General features: G+C 41.6%; 2 protein-coding genes across 3 annotated transcripts in view; one reads left to right on the top strand and one right to left on the bottom strand.

Annotated features, from left to right (window-relative positions):
• mib1 (MIB E3 ubiquitin protein ligase 1) overlaps window positions 1-6,903 on the bottom strand; it is a 53,822-nt gene extending 46,919 nt beyond the window's left edge. For both annotated transcript variants that reach the window (XM_071910843.2, XM_071910844.2), the window contains exons 1-3: window positions 6,047-6,903; window positions 5,263-5,434; window positions 1,635-1,764 (exon numbers count right to left, since the gene is read on the bottom strand). In XM_071910843.2, the coding sequence (XP_071766944.1) occupies window positions 1,635-1,764; window positions 5,263-5,434; window positions 6,047-6,275 (531 nt within the window). In that variant the 5' untranslated portion in view covers window positions 6,276-6,903. The remainder of the gene's footprint in view (window positions 1-1,634; window positions 1,765-5,262; window positions 5,435-6,046) is intronic.
• Window positions 6,904-8,821: 1,918 nt separating this feature from the next.
• On the top strand, window positions 8,822-20,197 carry abhd3 (abhydrolase domain containing 3, phospholipase). The gene is made up of 9 exons (XM_071910860.2): window positions 8,822-8,995; window positions 10,464-10,627; window positions 12,805-12,987; window positions 14,062-14,107; window positions 17,542-17,654; window positions 18,549-18,722; window positions 19,481-19,529; window positions 19,632-19,797; window positions 20,016-20,197. Exons 1-9 carry the CDS (start codon window positions 8,834-8,836, stop codon window positions 20,195-20,197), a joined length of 1,239 nt encoding a protein of 412 aa, XP_071766961.1. The 5' UTR covers window positions 8,822-8,833.
• Window positions 20,198-25,922: the final 5,725 nt, after the last annotated feature.

Genomic DNA, 25,922 nt, shown 5'->3' with positions numbered 1-25,922 from the left:
TTTTACAGCACCATTGAGCTGCCACATCATGCCTCTTTCACAGATTTTTGATACTCAAGTGTTTGACCTTAAAGCATGAATAAAGTTGAAGACAAAGATGCACAAACACGAAGGGAGGCATAATTCCTAAACGATTCATGTTTGAGCAATCAAATTTCGTAAATAGGTTTCAAATCTCCCTCACTACTTAGGCAAAAAAAAAAAAAACAAATAAATTAACCTGATCAGCCAGACAGCGGCACTAAAACGTGCAACTTTACATTTTGGCCAATAACTCCTCAACAGTAAGGCCTAGAATCATTTTTTCCCCTCAGATTCTGTAGCTCAACACAAATTTATTACAGATATCGATTTTCATTTTGAAGAACACATCGTTTTCACCAATGTGGATTTTATGCAAAACTTTTTGTTGGCTATTTCTCTCAGAAAGTTGGTCCAATCTCCACCAAATTTGCACACAGCATATTATGGCTATTACAAAACTTTTGATACTAACTAACCACTTGGCTGTGAAGCACAAACAAAGTTTGTCGCTTAATTCCTAAACGGTTGATGCTAGAGCAACCAAATTCCACATACATGTTTGGGATGGGCCCAGAAGTGTGTCAGACCACATTAGGTCATGCTCAATAGCGCCACCATCAGGCCAACCTTGCAATAGCGCCTTTTGTTTTTTTCTCCTACTAAGTCTCCTCAATCTCTACCAAATTTTACACACTGCATATTTCAACTGCCCATATCTTCACTGAAATGTTATATTTCAAAGCCACAGCATTTTGGTGAAATGTTATGTCTTTGAGATGTAGAACTGTAGAACAAAATGCCGAGCTTACATTCTCAATGTCAAATCATTTGCCGCATGTGCGTGGACTCCACTTGGACTTGGAGTTGGACTGCATGTAGCCTCTTGCAGCTATATTAATAAATTAATTAATTATATTTGCCAAAACATTGCCCGCAATGTTTAAGAACCATTATACAGATGAAGTATTACATTTTATCTCAACAGGGCTTGTGATGATACTGGAGAGATAAATAAATAAACAGAGTGTGAACTTATGAGGCTGCTATTTCTCTCCATTCTTGCCAGTACATTAATGAGAGTTGATGAGAGGTTGTCATTTACCCACTTTGCCAACATACCGGCTAGGCTGCTGGCTCTTGATGTGGACATTGAGTGTATGTTTGCAGTAAATGTCAGTGCCCTTAAAAATGAGCCAGCTCAATCTGCCTTACTTGGAAATCAACAACAAACTGTACGGAAATGATTCATTATTTTCAGGCCAAGAAATCTGTTGCTTCCAAAACGAATGAAACAGCATACAATTCGATGCCATGTCCGCTCCGCACAACTCCGAGTGGCTGGGACCTTGACTAACTCTGAGGTCCAAAAGCATAGTGGAGAAGTGAGAGGGCAAGTGGCAAAGAGACAAAGATGATACGCATATCACCGCATGAGAAATATTAAAACCAGAATTTTTTTTCCCCCAAGCATTGGCTAAACTCCTTGCCTACTTGCCTACTAGATACATTGTATATTCAGCTCATGGTCAGAACTAGTCAATATAAGCATACGTGTTTCAGCCTGGGGAGTAAACAGAACCGTTACAGGATCTCTCCTCCTGGTGTCTTACCTTTCCTCTCCTCCCGTTGCCTCCATCCTGGTCTTCCCACTGCCAGTCCACTCCTCTCACCACACGGCCACCAGTGAAGATCCCTCTGGCTGTGATTTTCTTAGACTTGCGGCGAGACTCCAAAAGGACTCTGCACAAAGAAACACAGGTTCCTCGTTGAAGATGCAATTCTTTTCATTTGGAGTAAGTCTGAATTACTCAGGTGACTCTGTCAGAGATAGAATATGCAACAGTATTAAACCAAAGAACACAACAAGGCACTGGCTTACTGGTGTTAACAAGAAAGCATTGTTATGCTATTTTTATGACATTATCGTCATCCATTGGCTGATGTCAGCATCATCCAACCCACAATTCCCAAGAATCTATCCTGAGAGAAATAAGCCAACCCAAGTGTGGGGTGAAGAGGAACAGATCCAGTAAAAGTGCTTAGGTTTAGTTTATTTGCACCATGATTAAACCTAGAAGCAAAGAAGAAAGAAGAAAAACAAATTAAGTTGGAGCAGGTGAACCCAAGGGGCTTACAAAAATATCTCACAAAAATATCTCACATAAAAACAAACTAAAAAAAGAAACAAATAAGTTTTAACTAAAGGTGCGATCACACCAACAGATTGTTTTCTTTGCCCTGAACCATAGTGGAAAAGTTCATTTTTTGTATTTGGTTTGTTAGGTTCACACTGCCCAATTACAAGCGAACCAGGGCTTGTAAACAAAAGTCACATGGACTCACAAGTAGTTCATTTATTGGTACTCTGTCATCCCGTGAGGTTAGACATTGTGGCGGTGGAGGGGAGTCAAAACAAATCAGAATTCAGTGCCCTTAACTTCAGCTAAGCATGATGGACTTGTCTGCGCTCTCCAATGTGTACCTTCTTTGGTGTTCATATGAACATATAGAGAAATGGCTGAATATCAGCATCAGTCAAGACTATGGTTTGACCGTAGTTTTGTTACATTTAGTTTTGTAGCATTTTGTTACACTCGGCTTTTCAAGCATGAGTAACTGCTAACTATCAGTCTAAACATCTAAACTAAACATCAGTCTCCTTATACCCATAAAACCGTGCAGTTTTTGGTCGTTTCCTGTAGTTGTTACAAGTTTATTTATTGATATAGCCCTTTATCACAAGCATGTCTCAAATGACCTTACAGAAAATGAGCCTAACTAGATCTAACTGATCAACAATCAACCACAGAACAGAATGATATAGGACAAACATCAGCCTATCAGATAGGCTATAACAGCCTACCTATTCTATAGTACATAGCCTAACCTGCCCAGCACCACCAGCCTTAGACCCTCAAAGCATACAATGAAAACCTTGTTAGTGAAAAAAATGGAAGAAAACTTGGGCAGGCCCAGTCAAAGAGGGATCCCCAACCAGGACGGCTGAGCGTGCAATAGGTGCCAGGGCAAACAGTGGCAAGAACATGGACAATTCAGATTATGTTCTTACTCCTAACAAACTGACTTGGAAGAGGACCGACACCTGCATTTTCAGGCGGCCTCAGTGCAGTTTTTTGGTGCACAGCCAAGTTTAAATGGCATTGTTCTCACCTGCCCAAACAAACCAAATTAAAGGAGTAAATGTCCGAATTTGAAAAAGAACAAACAAACAACAAAAAAAAATCTCCAAATATACTTGGTGTGAATGCACCCTAAAGTGTTCCCAGTTGTGATCACAACAGAACATGAGCCATATGACTCTAACCATGGGAACAGGCTGGTGTTTTACCAGAGAGCTGTTAGACTGCCAGATGGCAAAGTCTGATCTTCAGACATCTACCAAAATATGCATTTAATTTCCCATTCTTCTCATCATTGCACCACAACTACCGGCTGGCACAACAACTAGGAATGTAACTGAGGTACTGCTCAAAGACAGTGAGGATATGGCTCAGAGAAACACAGTACAACATTAGGCTAGAAAAGCAACCCCAAACACACATTATCATAACTGTCTTCTTGAGCAAACAGCTTCTTTGCCACCTAATGTTTGATGATATAGCAGTAAAATAACAGTCAGATCAAACCAGAATGATGTGTCTGAGTTGTGAGCGACAAATCATTATTGACCTCTTTTTCCAGCATATTGAAATCACAGATGCACCCATGGCTCAGTGACCGGAGCATAGGGGTGAGCCACGCTCCATGAGCATGCTTTCTAAATGTCAAAATGGATTTTGACTTTCTAATGCCCTCCGGAATACTATTTCAGCTTCTTTTTTTTTACTGCAGTCATATGCAAATAACACATTGGAGTATCGTGTATCATGACACATAGTGTTTAATATTAAGAATTGCAATATATTTGTGATAATATCACACTGTGACCTTAATGACAATTCCTACCCCTGCTATCCATATCAAACCATCATGGCACTGCCAATGCAAATGAATAGCCCTTGGTCAGGTAGTCACATGCAAATTTCCACAAGCAGAATTTACTTTGACGCTATGAATCGTAACCTAAACTTCAGCACAGCTACAAGCCTAACCATTTAAAAAGGTAAAGACTAATAAACTACCCGGCAGATCTCTAACCATCTAACAACAATGTGGTCCTTGGTGGTAGACATGGCAGCTGGACAGTGCAAGTCTAACCAATGCAAACAGCTTGTGGCCTCCAGCCACTCCCTCTTCAGCAGTCAGTGAAAGAATCTAATGTGGCATAACAAAACACCACACCATACCGTCAGAGGAGTGTGAGTAGGGGAGACCTCCAGCACCCATTGTGTGCTACCATGCAATGACTGTCTCGGGGGAAATGAAGTCTCACTCAGTTGAAAAGACTGCCAGCTGTTGGACCATGCGTTCGTCCACTGAACCTCACAATGGAGTTTGGTTGAAATAGACTCAAAATGGATGAAGCCCCATCACAAATACTGACATTGTGTGCAACGACACAATTTAGTGCAGTTTGTCCAATTTTACTTAATTGTCCGTCTGCATAATTACACAAAAATAATACTAATACACTGAGTTCTTTAAATTAAAGAACTGACTGTCTTTTTCCCACCACAACTAACATGCCTGGATCTCTGTGTAGAACATCTTTGAAAGTGTAAAATAATTTGGCCATATCTTGTCTGTTTACATAATTGTGATATGTCCAGTCTATGACCATGTCTACTGTTGTTCTTTATATATACTATATACTCAATATATACTATACTACAAGATTCTAATAACGTCTGGTGCAGTTATTACACAGTTGGACTTCACAAGTGAATACTCTTCTATATGAGAGTGAGTTGTTTTACACTGCACTACAGTGAAAAGTTTTCATTATCCCTATTTATCATACATGCAATAAATATTATTTTTAAAAGGTCAGCTTTGTGGCTTAGCCCAAACAACACTGCAACTCGATCTGAAAACGAGGCTGAGCTGTTGCCTGGCAACAGAGGGCTAGGAGCAGTAGCCACATGTTGTGTCTGCCTGAGAGGTAGGGCTCAGAAAATGCCTCTCAAATGTCACACACACACACACACACACATAAAGCAACACAAAGCCAAACTAAGGGAGAAGCGTTTGCCATTATCTATCCACCTTGTTTGTTTTTATCATAGGTGGGGCTAAGGTGAAGGATCATGATGACAGGGTGGAGCTGGAGTAACTAACCTCTCACTGCCAGGGGTGGTGATCCTGTAGAACCGGTGTCTCAGATGATGCTTGTCTCCATGGTAACAGGTTGTGCAGAGGTCGTAGTTGGTGCACTCAGCACACTTCCAGCGAATCCCGATGATGGGCTGTTGACGGCAGGTGTCACACATGGTCCCATCATGCTTGATGCCTGAGAGCGTGCAAAGAAACAGTAGTTAAGTACTAGACAGAGTCGTTATCAAATTTGGATTATATAGTGCTTAAGTATCTGTTTAGATATGCAGATCAGAGCGTATCCATGGTTCTGGTGCAAATAAAAACACAAATAAGAACAATTACATGGAAATGGTGATGAATTGCTTTTAACATTGAATTATCTGTATGGGTGGTTTGCATAAGAAAACAGTGTACACCCTACTGAGATGTGTCTTTACACGCCTATAGGCCTACATCTCTGACAAGTTGTTGGTGATCTGAATCACAAGGAGGATAAAGCTGAACTGATCTCTCACTCATCATGTATCAGTGAAGCATTAACATCTCTCCTGCCCCATTTCAATTGTCAAAGATTTGTCACAAGCCACAATGATACATGATCATGACAGCCACTGCTAATATAATTCATCTGCTTGTCTAACCAAACTCTTAACTACATCCATCACGATTATACAGTCAAAATAAGTCAAAATGTATGCAAGCAAAGCCAGAATCAATATCTTGCATGCTGTAGATAACTTTGTTGCACACATAAACACTCTTAATTGAGCTTGACAAACAAAATGAACAGATCAAAGGGAGCTACCTGTGGGAGCACTGTCAAATATCCTCACGTCGTATGCACCAGAACAGCGGTAGTTGGCAGCAGTCCCGTTATCCCAGACAACCACCACCTCCTCTGGACTTTCGAAACTCCTAACGGTGCCAACATGTCCCTCTCCACCATCCTGCTTCCCCCATTTCCAATCGGGTCCGCGGATCACTCTTGCCCCAACTCCTTCCATCATCACTCGGTTATTCCTGCCGGTGGTCATTGAAGAAATTATCTCGCAATGCCACAACAAACTGTATTAGTTAGCCAGCTAGCAATCTATGCTAGCAAGCTACCGGTGCGCCGGGTGGACAATTTAAAAAAGCAAGTGCGAGCAAGTCCTAACAGGAGAGAGACTGGGACAAGCCACAAAAGCTAGCTTGCTAGGCAGCTAGCTACCCAAGGAGGCTGTTGAGCAGCACGGAGTTTCTTCCCAAAACTATTCTCACTAGCTAACAACGCGCCAGCGTCTCCTTTACGTATTGTTTATCCAAATGAGAAACTAATCACCCAACGAGCCCAGAAAGTAGCCACATTGCTAGCTAGCGAGATGTTAGTAGGCAATCTGGCTGTCCCTCCTCCAATCCACTCATAAGAATGCCACCTCTTCAACTTAGCGAGCTAGCTAGCTGAGTAGCTAGCTAATGTTACGCTAGCAAGCTAATCCTTTCCAGGTTAGCAAATCCTTATTGTTGAGGCAAAATGTAGTCCTTTTGGTGGTAGCCTATCCTTATTGTTGTTGCATAAAGTATTGGAAATCTATCCAAGATGTTTTCTTTGTCAGATGGCTCCCTGGAGTCAACTCAGAATAAACGCGTCGCCATTATTGTCAATCATCGTTCAGACGAACGACTAGCTAGTAAGCACGGAGGTAAACGACGACGCACGAAGACATTGGGCTTGAAAAAAACGGTTTGTTTGTCTCGTGGCGTCACTTGACTGACAGCCGGGCGGAGCAAACACAGCAGAGAGCAGAGAGGAAGAGGCCCGCGACTCTCACAAGCCCGGGCTGGTATCGTTACAAATTACTGATTATCTGCTACAGTCAGCGAGGCAATTTAATATTTTCATTTTCAGAATGAAAACACAATGAGATACGAACAAGAACCGTAGTAATCCCATCAACCCCATCAATTTCATAAGGATGCTATACAAATATCACAGCATAACCTACAGTGATACCAGAACATGAAAGCACCATAAAGTACGATAATGTACTACAGACACACATAAGTCCCTAGGAATATTGTAGGAATGCTACAATGATTTTTCATTAGGGATACTAGCCTATACTTTTTGGTTACCCTTTATTGACAAATTCTAGAAGATACAGTGACCGTTACAAACTAGCCTTTGTTTTAATAAATTGTAACTAGTGTCGACCGGTGTCGTAATTCCAAAATGTGTAAAATTACCCAACATTTTCAAATGTGGTATGTACACAGATACCACTTTTGCAATTTTGGACTAGATTAGGCCTACACCTGCAAGGTCCCATAATACAACTTGGCTTAAGATCGCCTACAGTTTTAAGAGCTGTCTGTGATTTCTACTGCAGTGATGATGACGATGATGATGGTGGTGGTGAAATGATGATGGTGATGGTAATGGTGATGATGATGATGATGATGATGATGATGATATTTACTCTTTATAGATAATCTTGACCAGTTTAATGAGATTGTGTAGGTCTACAGCCAGTATGTTTCAGAAAATTATGGCCTATTTGATCACAAAAATACAAAGACAGAGGCTGGGCTTTGTGCAGTCTGCCAGACTAACTAGACACAACGTCCACCAAGACAGGATGAAATGAAATACAAGATTTTATTAATCACAGAACAGCAGCCACATGGATCATGTTTGAAACTTGTATGCCCTTAAACATTTCGATTTATATAGTGTACTACTCTGGAATTGGTAATGTATGTGAATTAAATGCATGTGGACTTAAAGTCTGCATGGGTTTTAGTGTGCCTTGGCTGTCTGTTGTTCTGTCAGCAAAATAAAACAATGCCAAATCCTGCACAGAGATGTAAACAGCCTTTATCCCAGAGAAAAATCACTACAATTTTTATTATACTGCTCTAGGGACTTAATGGTCAATTTATATTGATCTTATAGGCTAGCTTATGGTATCTATCTCCTGTGATATTACTACAATATTCCTGGAATATTTCCAGAATATTAGTCTAGGGACAAAACTATAGAGATGTATACTTTTGCTGGGATATTTGTATATTATCCTTCAAAAAAATATAGAATTACTGGACCTTTTTCATTGTATAACTGCACTCTCTGTGCGCTATGTGTGAACTTCCAGTCCTGTCTCTCCATGCATACATCCCATTATCCATCCAGGTAACTGAATTGGCCATCATTTTTTGTCAGATACTAGCCTCCTATGGGCTACCGCAGCAGTTGGCCTAACTCATGACCCCAGGGTTGTTCATTTTGAAGAGTTGCATCACTTGTAGGCATCCAGTGATGCACATGATGCCTTTGCAGATGTTGGTACCTATTGTTTGATGTGACTGACACTGAAGCTATAGCTCCGCATTCTGCACATCTGCCTTACTGACTGCAGGTGGCGTCTGACTCTGAGCTGAGAGCTGCAAGTACAGCTGGTCAAAGAGCGCCATCATCCGCCGCTATATATATCGGCCCAGATCAGGTCCCCTTGACTGTCTCCTTCACACTGGGAGCGCAGGCATCCACAGCTGAATTTTCGCTTGAGCCGGCCGCTGTCCTTGCAGTGCGGGGGAAAACAGGGACCTTGCAATGATCTCGCTGGACTTCAATTTCAACGTTTTGACAAGGGACCTGTCACTTTATCTGGAAAATCAAGTGAAAGTTGGTCTATTTGGATCTGGAGTAGGACTGTCCCTGGTGCTGGGCTTTAGCGCAGCATATACCTGCTACTACTTGATTTCCGTAGCGAAGGTAACTTATGGTCTCTGACCGGCTGCTTTGAAGAGACAGCTTCAGCATCAGTTGATAGGTTCAGTATAGCCGGCGTTTGTGTTTTGTGTTTTTCATAGAGGAGCATCATCACTCTTGCGCAGAAGCGACCGGTGCATTTGCTGATGGAGGTTTCGATTAGGTTGCATCTGTCGCCCTGTGGGCTGCACGTCTGCACATGTGTGATGGATCTCAGGCAAAAGACTGTGCTGTTAGCCAGAGCTTTGAATTGGCATGTATACCTGAAACGAGCAACATTTAATTTCATTGCAGTATCAGTGTAATTATATTAAATCAATCCGCAAGTCATTGCTAAATTTTGATGCCCACTTGGTTGGCATTGGCTAAGCTAGGCTACCACAGATGCCGGTAGGATCCTTATGCAATGCTGCCATCATTTTGCAAGTTTGGATCAGGCAAGCTCACAATGTTGTAATAATATGATTATATCTAATGAATAATCATATACATTGAAAAATGTAAGTTACAATAATAAAATGGTTGAATTTGAACACAGAATGTAACCTAATAGAATAGAACAGAACAGAATAGAATAGAATAGAACAGAGCAGAATAGAATAGATTTGAATTGAATTGAATTGAATTGAATTGAATTGAATTGAATTGAATTGAATTGAATCCTACGTTACCAGTCAGAACAACTTTATCTAACCTGCTCTAGAATGACAGCAGGTTAAAAACAGGTAAGCTTCCACATTATACAACAAATCTAGACAGTTAAATTCATCATAGGTCACTGCGCAACTATATGCAGTAGCTATCCATTTTAAACGTGCAGTGCTAATGCAAGCCTATACTGTCTTATCAGTCAGTTTGTTCAAGTATAAAAGCTTATGATGCTGACCTCATATCTGTGCGGTCAATGGGCTATAGGTCATTCCCAGTAACAACCTTGCCTTCCATTACAATCGGCTGCTCAAATTCTCATCATGCCTGAGAATATCTCACACATAGCCTACATATTGTTAAGTATTTAGTATGTTTTCAAAGCGTTGATGTCTGCAGCAGGGGGTTTAATGTAATTCCATGTAAATAGGCCTAGAGACAGGAATGTATAAATGTAGCTCACCATGTTATGCAATATGTATAGACAGGTGTAAGACAAGTATTCATCTATAGCAGCAAGCATAGTATACTAAAGCACAGTGTAGAACTAGAAATGTTTTATTTCATTGGTGGATATACAGTTTTGTATTGTCACTTTCAAATTGAGGTAGGCAGTCAGAAATAATAACAAAAGGGTTCCTAAAAAAATTCAACTAATTGGATATCATGACCCTAACCCTTTACTTAGTCCCAGAGGAAAAAAAACAACAACTTTCATTTCTAACACCTCAACAGTTTACTTTTACTAACCTGTTAACTTTTCAATCGTCTGACAGTGCCATTCTTAAACCTATAGCACACCTCGTTCAATTCTGTTTTACAGAAGCCAGAGCTCATCTCGGGGGGTAAGAAGTTCTACCAGTTTCTGAGGGAACAATGTCCGGTGGTGTCAGAGACCTACTACCCCACCTTTTGGTGCTGGGAGAGCCGCATCCAAACGCTGTTGAGACCCTTTGTCACAGCCAAACCCGGGGTCAGCTACAGAAAGTAAGTCCTCAGTCAGAACACAGAGACTGACATGCGTCTACAATTAAAAATTACAGCATAACAGTTTCTTTCAAAATTAGAATTCATTTCATTTTGCAAGCAGACACGCTTTCCCTGGTTCAAATGTGAAGGTAAACTTGTGCAACAGGCGACCTCAAAGAGTTCATGTCCTATTAGACATAAGCTTGATGCATGTGAGTTACGAAGGTCACATTTGACATAGTACAGTAAATGTTTGATTTACAGGAAAGCTCGTTGCTGTTTTTCTATAGAATAATCCCATTCCTATTATGCACAGGTTTACTAGGAAGCATAAGAAATTGGCTTGGTCACTGAGGGACTGCCATTTCCTTTTCCTTGATTCCTTTTATACAGGTTTCACAATTGGAAATAAATCCCGCTCTTGTTCTTAGCCAAGAAAGACTCAAAGGCTCAGAGGTGAAAGAGGTCTTTTGTGCCATGATGCTGGCTCCGGCCGCCCTGGCTGCTCCAAGATAATGTACATTCTGTTGAAGATTAATGGGAAGCGCATTCCATGCCCCCTGCATACATTAAGTGGATTGAAATTAATTAAAACAGTGGTAGGAAGGGTGTATGCATCATCAGTATTGGTATTAGCTGGAGGTGAATTTGGATCTGTTCAGCAACTTTTGGGTGTACTCCGTTTAACTTTAATAAGAAACTGTAGACCCTTATGACTATTGCAGAGAGTCCATCCCATGATTGGCAGGTCATAGGTTCAATCCCCAAAACTGCCAGAATACTGTACCTCTATAAGGCAGTCAACTACTGACCTGTGCCATGGATCCCCCTGTTGTCCCATTCTGTGTGTCTGGTCACATATATAAAGCATGGCAGAGTTACATATATGTAGGGCTATGTTTGGTTCTCAGGAAGAAATATGGAGTACAAAACTCCTAATTTCACAGTGTGCAGTGTGGTCAACTAGTACCAAAAAAAACAATACTCAGAACAAGTGTTTTCAACAAGAGTTGTCCTCAAAAATGTAGCTTTCACTGCTGCATTATATTCAGAAATTGGCACTTGGACAAATACTTGATCATGATTATTGAATCTCAGTGTGTCTTGGTTGTCTTTGTTGCTCTGTCAGCAAAATAATACGCTATGAATTCTTGCCCACAATTGTTGGACCGGTCATCTGCGATGTCTCTCCCAAGGACATTGACTCTACCTTTGCCTTTGACTGTCTGCTGTCTCCCTAATCAAGGAGATAAATGTTCCCATAATGCACAGGGACTGTGTCCATCCTAGACCACCTGTCTGCTATCAAACCTGGTAAGACTGATGACATTCACTGAGGTTATTATCACATTTCCCTCAGGGGAGACAGGACCTCTACCCATAATCAAGTTACCCAAGGTTTACCCAAGGACGGAGACCCTGAAAGCTCCAATTTGTCCGAGGCTGTCTGAGTGAAATTCCACTCATCTTGTCGTCCGATGAGAGGATTAGCATGTCTATAAAAGAGGTCTCCACCCACTCTGTGGGTTGGTCACTCAGGATTGGCCCTCTCTGACTTTCAAGTCTAGCCTCAGGTGCATATTTCATGGCGGTTCTGTAATTTCATGCCGATGTCTCTACCACAGGCTGGCCAAGTTGGCTCACTGCTGTGTGTGCGCACTGTAGGTTTTAAGATGGATAGCACTGGGACTGAATGACCTCATCTGCCAGGCTAGGTTTGTAGCCCAGAAATTGATTCACCATAAGAATCCACTGGTGCAATGCCCTCCTCCTTATCTTAACTTGCTGTGTCTTGCAAAGCACACTGACAGGATGATCACAAGGGAAATGAAGCAGCTGTCAGCGAGCAGTGCACAGGGACCTCTCTACTGATATATCAAATTCCCTTTGACAATGCTTGTGATTGATACACTGGAGACATCATTTTACCTGGAATTAAACTGAAAATGTAATTGTGCAGAGAACTGAACTAGAAAGAATAACGTTTGTTTCTGCTGGATGTTTGTAAGTTTAGGTAGATTTTAACAGTTGAAAACCACCATTTAATATGATGCACTGTACTTATCGTTCATAGCAGTTTGGACCTGTGTATGTGTTTGAGAGAGAAAGAGAGATAGAGGGAGATACGGAGGGATAGAAGGTGATGGTCGGAAAGATCTTTGTTGCTGAGTTGTGTGTCCCGCTTGTCTCTGCAGTGAGCTCATTAAGGCAGCAGATGGAGGACAGATCTCTTTGGATTGGTTTGACAACGACGACAGCCCCTCTCATCCCGACCCGGCCACCAGACCCACAGTGCTCCTTCTCCCCGGCCTCACCGGCACCAGCCGAGAGTCCTACATCCTACACATGGTCCAACAGAGCCGGGATCTGGGCTATAGGTGGGTGGCCTTGGCCGGAGACACTGGCTCCAGTCCAGCACTGTGCACACAGAGCCATTGACACACTCTGTGCCTTATGTTTTAATTTGCCATTCATGTAGAAAACTGTTTTTTTTCTAATCAGTACAAGTCACAAATCAGAATAATTGCTCTAGCAATGATTCCGATATCGACTTGTGAGGTAAAACCCAACATCCGCTATTGTAATGATCTTGTGACTTTTATATAATGGGTGTATGTGTGAGTGGGGCTAGGGGTTACTTCAGGTGAGCAAGCGCACAAAGAAAGTGGGCAGCCAAGCTCTCTGTGTCCAGCGCTGCCTTTGTAAATAGCCAAACATTGCACAAGCTTCAAGAAGATGCAGAGGGAGGCAGTTTTTCCCCCGTCTCCCTTTCCAAAAGGCCCATTCTGTGTTCACTGCACTCATTCTTTCAGCCAGACCGGGGGAAGGCATGGGAAGAGAGCAGGCAAACTCAGCATCTTCCACCCCTCGCCCCTGTCTATGTAGCTTAATGAATTACAGCTTATCCTGGTACAAGCTTTGCAGCTTAGCCCAGACCAGCTTCCTAGTCTATGCTGCAGTGAGTGTACATAAGCGCCCCCCCCTCACCCAGCACCCTATCTAGCCCCGCCCTACTGCTGAGTTACACCGATAGAAACAGCAGGTCTGACTCCACCAGATAATAGATGACTAGCGAGAGATGTGGGGCGAGGAGGGATGCTGATGCCTTTGCTCTACAGTACAAACAGAATGCTATCCACACAGCTGTGCCTCTTTGCATATCTCATCATATTCCCCGCTCAGTGGTTTTTAAAGTGAAGAACATTTGTAAAAAGGAATTTGGGGCACTGTGTTCCTTTGGACGCTCTCTTGGAAGTCAGTTAACTTACTAGTGACAAACACACAAGCTCACCCAGGCTTAGAAACGTACTATTGCCATGCACGCTTGCATTTGATTAAATAGCAAAGCCTTGCGTTTACTATAAAGAGTTACAAAAACAGAATGTAGTGATTCAAGCAATCACTTAGGAAATATAAGAATTGATGAGAACATGTGTTTTTGTGTATTTCAGGTGTGTGGTGTTCAACAATAGAGGGGTCTCCGGTGAAACGCTATTGGTAAGAATTGAACATTTCTCACAAATTAGGCTTAGATTTATCCACCCGTAATTCTTTACTTGCCATTTTGTTTTGTCCCTACCCAGAAAGGCAGACATGTGTACGGGGTAAAAAGGACAAAAGGGACTTGCCAGTGGCAGTCGGCTTTTTCCATTTGTCAGTATGACAGCTTCCTAGTAGAGTTGTCCTTTTCAGTGCTTCATCCGGCTCAAAGCATGTCTGCTGCACACGTGTCACGCAGCCCACAGGGAGCCGCCTAAGCGGACGCTGCACAGACAATGTTGTTACACTGCAGGGATTAAGTTGCAGGTGGATAGATAGTGTATTTTAATGCCGATCCACAGAAATATGACCTCGTCGAGCACGTGCAGTTCTGACACCTGGCTTTATCCGTCCTCTTGCTCCCAGTTATATTTAGCCAACAAAATGAGCCTGAGCTCTTGGACATAGTATGCCCACTGCGTTTCATGTCTCTCCTCTCTGTCTTTACGCCTTCGCTTTTGAACAGAGGCACGGTCTTTACAAGCGACAGCATCGGCCTGATCTAATCATACCGTCACTGTCACGCAAAGATCTCATCCAGTGCACAAATGGTGTTTTCTTACAGGCAAGGTTTACCCACAATCCATCCAATGTTCCTCTTGATAAATGCTAATCTGAATCAATGGCTGGTCTATGTCTTGCCACTGTCTGTGTCTTCGTATTCACTCACTCGGCCTCAGCTGCACATTATTCTGAAAGACACTCTAAAATGAGTGAATGCGGTGCTTGAGCAAAGTGTTGAATGTGACTCAGTTTGCTGAAGTTGATTCAAAGATGTATTCTAGGTCATATCCAGAATTTGGTGGGCTCAGCTGTACTCAAATTTAAGAAAAAAAAGGTTTTGAGTTCTGTAACCTTGGCACTGTATCAAGTGGTGGTTGTAAGGAGGGAATTTTCTCCCTCGTTTCAGCTGGGGAATTGTGCTATATTTTATGCAAATTATTTAGCATTTATACACTCTTGTGAATGTTTCCTCTGTGGCCGGTTAGTGTGAATACTGTCCATTGTTTAAATAGGCCAGTGCTGTAGAATGGCCTGCTGTGTGAAAGATGCCCCCGCTTCAAAGACTCTTCTAAGTGCTAGTGCCCTAATTCTAGACCTTGTGAAGAGCAATTACCGTACTTTTTGCTATACAGTAGCTTTGCAGTATAAGTTGAGTCAGTTAAAATGTGTATCTAGATCCTAACTGTTGGCTGTCTACTTCTGCTCAAAGATCTGAATATAGATTAAATGAATTTCCCCGAAAACCTTGTACAGATTTCAGCGCTTGTCAGTCAGTGTGCTTTAGTAAGTTCTGCTGTGGTGGCGTCACTGTGAAGTCCACAACTTCAGAGGGATGTAACTGGAGTGTAGAAAACAAGAATTTACTTTGCCTTGAGATTCTGCTTGAATTTTAATGAAGCACCGTAGCTCAAGAGAGTCAACAGCATCCTGAGAAATGGGCCTTGTTAAATAGACTCCTCCAAGTAAGAGCTGATTTGTTGTGTAGCCTATGTTAAGTAACCTGCTCTGCCTGACAAATTGTTTCAAGTTGGAAGGGATTTTCCCCATTTCCCCAACGGCATAAACCACTGTAAAGTTTTCATAGTGCAATTATCTTAGCTAGAAATTCCCTGTTAAACAGTAATAACACAGTATTTATCAAGATTAGCTGAAAAGTGGCATCGTTGCTCAAACATTGTACTGCAAAACACATTTTATTTAACATATAGATCATAGAGTTCTGTGTAAATGTTCTGTATAAACATGCACAGATTTAGACGTTGAGCCTCATACTGAGTTCTTCCCTGGCTGGTCTTTCACTGTCACGCTTGCTTTTCTGGAGTGTTAGCATGTGACACATCCATCAGACTGGAGAAGAGCTTCCCACCTGTGGCTATGCAAAATACAACAGCTCATGAAGACAGCAGCAATTTGCTGCACTGTGTTCATAGTGTCCTCTGAAAAAAAAAAAACGAATCATGGTCACAATAATAGAAATGATTCATTGCGTCATTATGGTTTGTGTTTTTATCAGTCCTAACTTTGGTGACCATATCCATATGTTAATTTTACTGTTAGAAGATATTGCATTAATGTACAGAATCAGAAGAATGATTGCATTAATCAATCGTCTTTATGTTGGAAAATACCATTAGCTGAGAAAGGTTCTTCTGCAGCCTAATAGAGGGCTTGATGTAGTCTTTAGGTCCACTTTATCTAGTACTTCTTCATCTCTTACTGTAAATAGCAATGCTCCTGGTTCAGCCATTTGTAGTATGAGGCCTCACATTTCTCACAATGAAAATACACTCCACTACTCATAGTATGTAGCGAGGGAGACTGTGTGTATGTTAATATTCTCCAGCTGGGTCCAAGCAAAGCAAAGTGCTGCAACATAGTGTGTTATTGACTTACAGACATACAGTATAATCCCTTTCAGGGTTATTACAGTTTTACAATTACTATTAGTTTTTATTTTATTTTTAAAACTTTTACATTTTTAGTATCACTTAATTTTCAAATGAATGTTTTAGGTTTTTATTTATTTATTTATTTATTATTTTTTTCCCCTTTTCCTCCCTTCCCCCATTTATTACACTGCTGCAAAGGCAGGTCAAAACAAAAGCGTCCAATAAAGTCCATGTTGGGTTATATAGGGAGAAGTGCAAAATGTTGTGAGTCCAGAAATGACCTCATTGTGTTCCATAAGCCATTACCTCCCCGATCAAAAGATTGGAGAGAGGATGCTGCCTTTTCCATGCTTAAAAGGTTCAGGAAATCCTCCAACGACTTATTCATATTAAAACAACTACCTTTCCTGACTTTCCAATTCAAAAGAATTGTGCGTTTTGTTGCAAGGGCGCCCATTGCTATAATTTAGGAAGTCTAGAGGGGGTAATGTGTGCTCTATGCAATATTTTCCGTTTGTATTTCTCAGAATATTACACATTTGGACAGTGATGTTGAGTGTTTCCAAATTCTACCCCACTATAGTGGTGTAAGTTGATATGCCCAGTTCTTGCTCCCATTCTGTGTCTGAATATTGCTATTGGGGTAGGATAAGAGTAGAATTATTAGAAGTATTCTGATTTGTGCATATACCCACAGAAAATAGTTGGATGGCTGTAGTAGTTTAATACAGTACTTGATTTGGGCTAATTCATGACTTGAGGAACATTTCCCGTCCTCTCTAAGTAATGGTCAAAAGATAGAAGGAGAACTGCAAAGAATATATTTTTTTTATTTTTTTTATTTCAGTCAGTTTTAGAGACAGGCATCAGATTGGTCTCAGTTTTTTTCATTATTTTTTTTTTTTTTCAATTTACTGAGATGTTTTTCCAAGTCTAGTTCTCGCTGTAGTGTTAAGAGAGAAAGAAAGAGTGACTGCCTTGTCTTCCCGCCCCACCCAGACTCCCAGAACCTACTGTGCTGCCAACACAGAGGACCTGGAGGCCGTCATCGAGCACATCCAGAGGACCAACGAAGCTGCTCCAGTCATGGCTGCCGGAGTCTCCATGGGCGGGTAATGGAGCGCTTCACTACCAGCTGACTAAGACTGTTAATACTGACCTGTCACTTCACAGTGAGGTGCAGCCGCTGGAATGAGTAATGAGCCCATTTAGTGCTCATGATATCTCTAACAAATCCCAGAATGTGGCTTTAAAGCTGCACGAGGCAACTTCGCACATTGGCAGCTCCACATGCCAGCAAGAGGGAACTGTTTGAAAAATTTGGACTTACCTAGAATTTATGTAACCTGATGTTAGTAAACTGCACACAGTACGCTCGTGTTTACCAACCTGGCCGGGTCTGTGATCGCTTTGCACTAACGGTTTCCAGAGGGACAAGAGAGGCAAAAGATCTAATGTTGGTGAGTCTAGCTTTATCTGGACAGAGCGAAACAGTTTGTATTTTGCTCTCAAATTTTGATTCAATATTTCCTGTGGGCAGAGAAATGACTTTATTAGAAATTTCATATGGGCAAATAGATAAATAATAAATCTACAGGGTCTCAGTTATGGGGGATTTGGACTCTCTTCTCTATTGTATCCCCACTTTGTGATTTAGGCTGATAAGATGGATGTCTTTTTGTGTAAAAATCTTGCCTTGTGCAGCTTTAAATCAAAGCATATTATATATTCAGCCTGTTATGGATGTTGTGTGTTAGTTGTAGTTGTTGTTGGACGTCGGTTTGGACATGTGCATGCTTTAATATCGTTCCAGTAGTTCAGCCTGTCAGTGCCCCATGCCAAAGATGGTGTTTTGCTGCACAGCGCTAATCCCATGAAGTGAAGGATTGGTCAAAAATGGAACATCTCCCAATCCCTCTCTTTTTCCCCTGTCTATCCCTCCACCCTCCCTCTCTCCCTCCCTCCCTCTGTCCCATCCTCTGTCCCCTCTGTCCCTCCATATTCAGGATGATGCTGGCCAACTACTTGGGACGCAAGGGGCGGGAAACCTGTCTGAAGGGGGTTGTGGTCTTCTCGGCAGGCTGGGACGTGTTCGAGTGCACCGCCTCGCTGGAGAAACCCCTGGACCGTTTCCTCTTCAACTCCTACCTCACCAGCTGCCTGCAAGCCTCTGTAGACAGGTCCGCTGGGACCAGAGTGGGATTAACCCAGATTAGCCACTAGTGCCCTGCACCCAGCACCCGGCCCGGCCCGGCCCGGCCCAGATGGTGGCGGCAGGGGCGAGGGTGCTGGGAGTTTGGGGGCACAGAGTTTGGATAACTAGTCTGGCCACGTTCCAGGAATGCTCTCTCTCTGCTGCCTTTTGCCATTATTTTACACTATAAATTCAGTCCCTCCTTCATATTTGCTTTTTTATATGATGCTAAAAGGGTTGGCTTAATACTAGTAGTAGTAGTTATAGTGTTACCCGATGAAAAAAACCCACAATATTTAAAAACCTGTGTTTTAACCTGTGGTAATATATGTGCACAATAATAAGAGTACCACTTAGAAGCTTGTACTTAATTGTACTTTCATTGTGTTACATCCCTGTAAGCACATTATGTATGAGGGAGATTTACATGAAGTACTTTCATGAAGTGTTGCTGTGCACTTACAATACTTTAAGAACGGTAGAACATGCACATGCAAATAAATCAACGCAGGTGCAGGACAGAAAAAATGACAATGAGAAAGTAGAGTGCACACACTTGCAAATCAGCTCCCAATGATGACTAATAAATCACTGGGAGCTGATTTGCAGTTGTGCAGACTCTACTTTTTCATCATATTTGCAATACTTTTCCATGGGTCAAGTGTTGCTGAAACATTAATAGAGCTACGCAAACCATTTCCCCTGTCAGCAACGGGTGACAGTTGTGTTTTTTCTCCCCTCCAGACACAGACCGGTGCTTGAGAAGAGTTACGACATAGATCACGTCATGAAGGTAGGGATTATTTTCAGCGACACACTACTAACCCATGAGGTAACTGTCATTTGAACCAAGATTGCCTTACTTACCTCACTGTATGTTAACCGATCCGTACAGGCAAAGACCATCCGCCAGTTTGACGAGAGGTTCACCTCCATAATGTTTGGGTATCCCACCAATGACGACTACTACCGCGATGCCAGTCCAATCCACAGGCTGAAGTCTGTGCAGGTGCCAATGCTGTGTCTGAACGCTGCTGATGACGTCTTTTCTCCCTCTCACGGTGAGTCCCAGCCACCGGCACGTCTGCATATATAATTGATACCAGAGGAGAGACCAACTGTTAAAAAACAAGTTATCCTGTACAACTTTACTACACTATCAAGCCGTATCTTTAAAAGAGGGTGGAAAAAGAAATAATGAGGCGGCATTAGGAATGGAAAACTAGTCCACAGTCCTAAAATCTGAGGACAGGACCTGAATGCTTTGTTTTGTCTGCAGCCATCCCAGTGGAGACTGTGAAGCAGAACCCCAACCTGGCCCTTCTCATCACATGTCACGGCGGCCATATTGGTTTCCTCGAGGGCCTGTGGCCTCGGCAGAGCACCTACATGGACCGGGTCTTCAAGCAGTTTGCCAAGGCGGTCATCGAGCAAGGCAGCCGGCTCACAGACATGTCCTGATAAGACAACTTCCAAAACCTCTTCCTCTCCTTTGACTTCTGTCCTTCTTCTCTCTCCTTCCTTCCTTCCTTCCTTCCTTCCTTCCTTCCTTCCTTCCTTCCTTCCTTCCTTCTTTCCTTCCTTCCTTCCTTCCATCATTCCTTCTCTATCTAATCCCTTTATGCATTGATTTTTTCCTTCCTTCCTTCCTTCCTTACTTCCTCCTTCCTTCCTTCCATCCTACCTCTCTTCCTTCCATCCTTACTTTATTCCTTAAATTGCCCGTTCTCTACCTAATCACCTTTTCCTTTGTTTTTTTCTTTCCTTCCTTCCTTCCTCCCTTCCTCCCTTCCTTCCTTCCTTCCTTCTTTCCTTCCTTCCTTCCTTCCTTCCTTCTCTACCTAATCCCTCTCTGCCTCACTTCCGTACTTCCTTGCTTCCTTCTTTCCTTCTCTACCTAAGCCATTTCTGCCTCACTTCCTTTTCTACTTAATCCATTTATGCCTTTCTTTTTTATGTCCTTCCTTCCTTCCCTTCTTCCTTCCTTCCTTTCATTATTGCCCTCTCCACTTCTTTCCCAATCTTCTGCCACAAGCAAAAAAACATTCTTTCTCATTTGAAGGGCACATCATGTTGAATGCAAACATTTGTTCGTGCAACATTCAACATCCGCTTATTTATTCCTCCATACATTTAATAACTCAATGTATGTAGCCATGCAATCAATGGTATGCTTATTGAAAAAGCAAGCATAGCTGTTCTTGTCAGTGTTGAAAAGCTGAATCTGCCCTCATCTTGTTTAGTTGCATTAGCTAGCTAAAAGATTGTGTGATTACCTTGTGCAATGATTTTTTGTTTTTTAAGTTAACAGAAGTACTGTATAACATGAGTAATTTCAACCATCTCCATCCATCCTTTACAACTCATATCAGTAGGATTTTTAGCCCTCAGGGATTTATTTACTCATACTTCCTTCCTGTGAAGAGTTTTGTCACTGTCATTCTCTTTCAGTTAATATTTGCTCATTTGCTCATTTTAAGGTAGATGTTACTTGCCAGTCAACATAATCTGTTTTCTTGAAGTCTTCTGCATGCACTTTTTATTCACACATTCTACCTTTACGCACACCAAATAGTTCTACAAATGTATGATATGGAAAATAATTCATTAATGACAAGGAATGTGAAATTGCACTATTTTAGTTGATACTACCATGCCTCTAATTCCTTAATGCAAGGCACTTGATTTCATTAGATATATGGAAGTATATCCCAAAGGCTGAGCGGGCCAGTATTGAAATTCCACAAGGTTTTCTTTGTCGTGATGTTGGGGATCTAACCAAGTCTTAACCTGTTCGTACGTCCGAGGGTGCTAGATACAGTGATGTGAATGAAGTAATGCACATAAGAAGGAAAAGAAGGCGTACAAAGGGGGTTGTTGGTGCTTTACGAGATGCGTAGTATCGTGAATGGAACCGGGTTGCCAGGCTTTTGTGTTTTTTTTCAGCCAACAATGATCAAGGAGCTGGCTACCGCGTATGAGTTGGCATTGATGAAGCAGGAACAGAACTGGCAGCCTGGCTTTCAGCGATGGCACTGCGTGAGGGATTTTGATTTTCCTGTTCCTGTGGAATTTTGGTGTTCGTTTGTTCTGCCAAGTGTCCATTTGAATAGCATGTGTCTCATCAACGTCATCATGTCCTGAACCTTACGACTAACAACACTTCGTAACCTGTAGCACAAGGGACATGTTTGTGTTTTTTTTTGTTTTTTTTTCATAGTATATATTGAATTTCATTTTATATATTACATAAAAAGAAGAAAAAAAAATACATTCTATTTCACATGTGCAGCAATAAGATTTTAAAATTAAAAAAATGTCTGTATAGTATAAGTACTAGTATATGCACATTATCAACATGAGTGTATTATGCTGTATTTAATAAATTATTAAATAGAGTATAGGTCCATTTGTCTGCAGTCTCCAGTGTTTTTGCTTGTAATGCGTTTTCTCTACTCAGCCTATTGGATTGCTTGATTGACCATGTACTGTGGCTTAGAATAATTGACTGCAATGGCCAATTGTCAGCAATTCTCATTCTGTGTTGTACAGCATCAACGGTATCCTCTGTTCTCTCTTTCTCTCTTTCTTTCTCTTTCTTTCGTTCTTTCTTTCTCTCTTTCTTTCTTTCTTCCTCTCTTTCTATCAGTGTGGTTTTTATGCATTTAGCTAAAGCACAGCAATCCTGTTAAGAGTGCTTCCGGACTGCTCAGTTAGAAGCTCATCAGTCACATGACGCGTTAAGCTCACATCCACAGAGGGCTTCACCCTCTTTGACATTGAAGCGTCCCCCGAAGGCCAGATATTTGACAGGTTTCCAGTGCAGCTAGCTTACCATATGACCAGTGTGTCACAGGGTCAGGAGGTATCTGTCACACTCCCTCTCTCTCTCTCTCTCTCTCTCTCTCTCTCTCTCTCTTGCTTCACATGCGGCAACACTGGGTTTTAGTCACCGGAATCGACTCGCTCCGCGCTCCTGGGCTCAGCCACTGATAGGATATGCTCTGCTGCAGTAGTGGATCTGATCTACCAAAGGCAAACTATAATCCCCAGCCTTCCACTTCCACTTCCTCACCTTCACCCCAACCCCCCCCCAATAAGCCCACAGACAGATGGGTGTTTGTTTCAGCTTGATGGTTATGGAAGGCTAAGAGTAATTAGAGTGGATTGGCAGGAGGGATGAGTAATTTACTCTTGGTTTCTATCTACCACAATGGATGTTATTGTCGCAACAATCCCTCCATTACAGATGTTTCAGTATCTCTACTTATGTGTGTGAATATACCACATCTGATGGATCTCACTCAGCCAGCAGCGCTCTACATGTTCAGATGAAATATAGAAAAAAAAAATGTGTTCTTTTACAGTAGTGTGGCACAGTAACATGTGTTTAATCATGTCAGTGTTTGAAAGTGGTTTAATGTTAAGTACCACATTGCCTGAGGACTGAATAACTGAAAAAAAATATGTCAGAGGGAATTATCAGGAGACACTCTGTCTTTTTCCTTCTCAGGCTTTGTGGTAAAAGCAGCTAAAAGCGCAGATGAAAAAAAAATGATCTAGGAAAAGAAGGTGTATCTACAGTTACATCATAACTATCCACATAATCTGAGAGGAAGGTGTGCTGCCAAAGAAAGACATTCTATAGGCCTACATACTGTATGGTTGTATTCATAAAGGAGTCAATTAACCCCTTGCCCTCTTTTTAAACATTGAAATTCCCCAGTTTGCCACAAATGAACCGCTTTGGGGCATCCAAAGTCTTTAGAGAGAAGAGCCTCTTTTGGCTTTGTGCACAATATCTTGCTACTTTTCCCTGAAGAGTAATTATGAGGTGCAGGAATCAGCATGCCAGCGCTTCTCGCCTCCTCTCCCTTATCCCAGCCTGACTGCAGCTGGCTGAAAATAGCCTGGTGTTAGACCACACAGGGGTTGGAGGTTGATGAAAAGTGTGTTCTAATATTACAGGAGCTAAAATAGTACCGTCCACGGACCAACAATGCCCCTGTGCCCTTACAGTGAAGCCAGAAAAGCCCCCCCGCATCCATTAAAAAGCCATCTACGCTCTTGACAACGAGTGGGTCATTCTGAATCATTGCAAAGGTGGCCAGGCAAAACTCTGGGGACATACTACAGGCTGCAGCCTATGCTGAAGCAGCAGGGCGATGCTTCACAGAGGTGTTTGAGATGGGAGAATTAACAGAAGAGGAGGTCCTTGAAAAATCAGCGTGGGCATAGAATATGTGATTTTAAGATACTGGGATTTACTGTGTTGCAAAAAAAAACAAACGATGGATGTGGGATTGAATGGAAATGCAGACATACAGAGGAGAGAGGGAGGGAGGGAGAGAGAGAGAGGGAGATTTTGCTAATATACAACAAGCTAGAGGCCCAAATCTTTTGTAAGGAACAGATTATTCCAGTCAGTATGTGCACAGAGGATTATTAATCACAGGCCAAAGACAGGGCCGCACATGCATTTTTAACGCTGCTGTTTAAGCTTTCTAACCATGCATTTGCAACACACCTTTTCATCTCTTCAAATATTCACCTGCTTCACGGGAAAGCACAACACAATAACACCCTAATTATTTTAGACATCGTTTTTTTTTTATTACATTCATAAATTTCCAACAACAAAAGCATGGCTCCAAAGTCATATGTTCACAGCCTGCAACCACAATGGTAAACATGAGGTAGATCACCCAGACGCCAGGGGCATCACTGGGCTGCACACAGTTATCACAACTCACAACAGTTGACACTTCAGTGAAGATTGTGAGAAGCAAGTTGCATAATAGGTTAGGTGTTCGACTAATTATCAAAAAAGACACCTTCTATGGGCCATTGGAGTTTGATGAGTATGAAAGGTTCTGATCACCAGTGTCTGTCTTTTACATACGGAGTAATTGTTGGGTTTGGGGAGCTTAATTTCATTGTTTTGCTTATTGGGAAATATTTTTGCTGCTGGCAAGTTGTATAGTGCAAGTTCACATTTCCTACCCCCATAACATTCAGTAGATATAAGAATCATTCGCTTGGGTCTTGTGCAAAGCCTTCATGGATGGTTTCGAAGAGGACACACTCCCTTGATTTAAGCGAGCTCAGCATGCAATCAAATATTACACTTCAATATGATTATCAGTCCAAAATGCTTGTCAAATAAATAAGAATCCCTCATGGACCTGATTTTCATTTTCAATAAAAATCCAACACAAGAATAGGGAGGGATACAAACACATGGTAAGAACACATCTAGGTAGATTCTTCTTGCCTTTGCAAAACACAAAATGCAGAAAAGACATTATGACCAAAATATAATGGTAAAAGTTACACGAGACTAAAAAATATCAGTAACCCCTCAGTTGTTATGGGGTTGATAGAATATATTAATAATGTAAACAAAGCTTTAAACAACAGACAGTAGTCCTACATCCAATTATTTCATCTTTCTCTTGCTTCAATCAGACAAACAACATTTCTTCCCCTCATAGTTAAATGGTTTCTTCGTTCTCATTGGTCCATAAAATGAGTGACTTGAGCTAAACAGTGACATCTGTGTAACAGCATCACTTAAGGCATATTCTTTGGACAACCCTGTGCAGTAACATATAAAAACATTCCACTTTCAAGTATATGAATTGACCTGGTCGTCTGCTTTTGACAGTGTATAACCTTTCTTTGATTATCCTTTGTTTTGGGGGCAAAAGCCGGCACAAGCTGTATTACGAGTTTAAGGTGTATGGGTGGTGGCCAAGACCATCAATACAATCAGCCACAGAACATATTACAATAGGAGGTGAAATCACAGGCACAGTCAATAGCAGTATATTTGGCAGTGAAGAGGCTTGCTCATTACATTGCATCACACATTGCATTTACTGAGTTACTGGGATTATGCATACAATACAAAGCTTTTGATTCAGTAGATGCCTATATGCAAAATACAGTATATGTCATTTAGGACATATTTGATTGGTAAACTAGTCACCTCTTACTTCCATTTGCTCCCATCTGATTGGCTAATACGTCCAAAGCAACATATCAACAGATTAATGAAAACCTTGTGACAAAGAACCACATAAATCGGTTTTGAATTATTTTGAACGTACTTGATAGTTGTATATTCAATCCATAATACTTACAATGTAAATGTTATACATCCTTGAAAGACCACAACTCAGAT

This window comes from Centroberyx gerrardi, chromosome 13, assembly GCF_048128805.1.
Source record: "Centroberyx gerrardi isolate f3 chromosome 13, fCenGer3.hap1.cur.20231027, whole genome shotgun sequence".
Classification (NCBI taxonomy): domain Eukaryota; kingdom Metazoa; phylum Chordata; class Actinopteri; order Beryciformes; family Berycidae; genus Centroberyx; species Centroberyx gerrardi.
Note: the sequence above shows the minus strand (reverse complement) of the source record. Positions and strands in the feature narration are given on the sequence as shown.

What these genes read in the sequence shown, in the direction of transcription:
- abhd3 (XM_071910860.2), top strand. Translation starts at nt 8,834, where the DNA reads ATGATCTCGCTGGACTTCAATTTCAACGTTTTGACAAGGGACCTGTCA. An exon ending in TCTCCGGTGAAACGCTATTG is followed by an intron (nt 14,108 to 17,541) that starts GTAAGAATTGAA and finishes CGCCCCACCCAG; the next exon opens with ACTCCCAGAACCTACTGTGC. An exon ending in ACATAGATCACGTCATGAAG is followed by an intron (nt 19,530 to 19,631) that starts GTAGGGATTATT and finishes CGATCCGTACAG; the next exon opens with GCAAAGACCATCCGCCAGTT.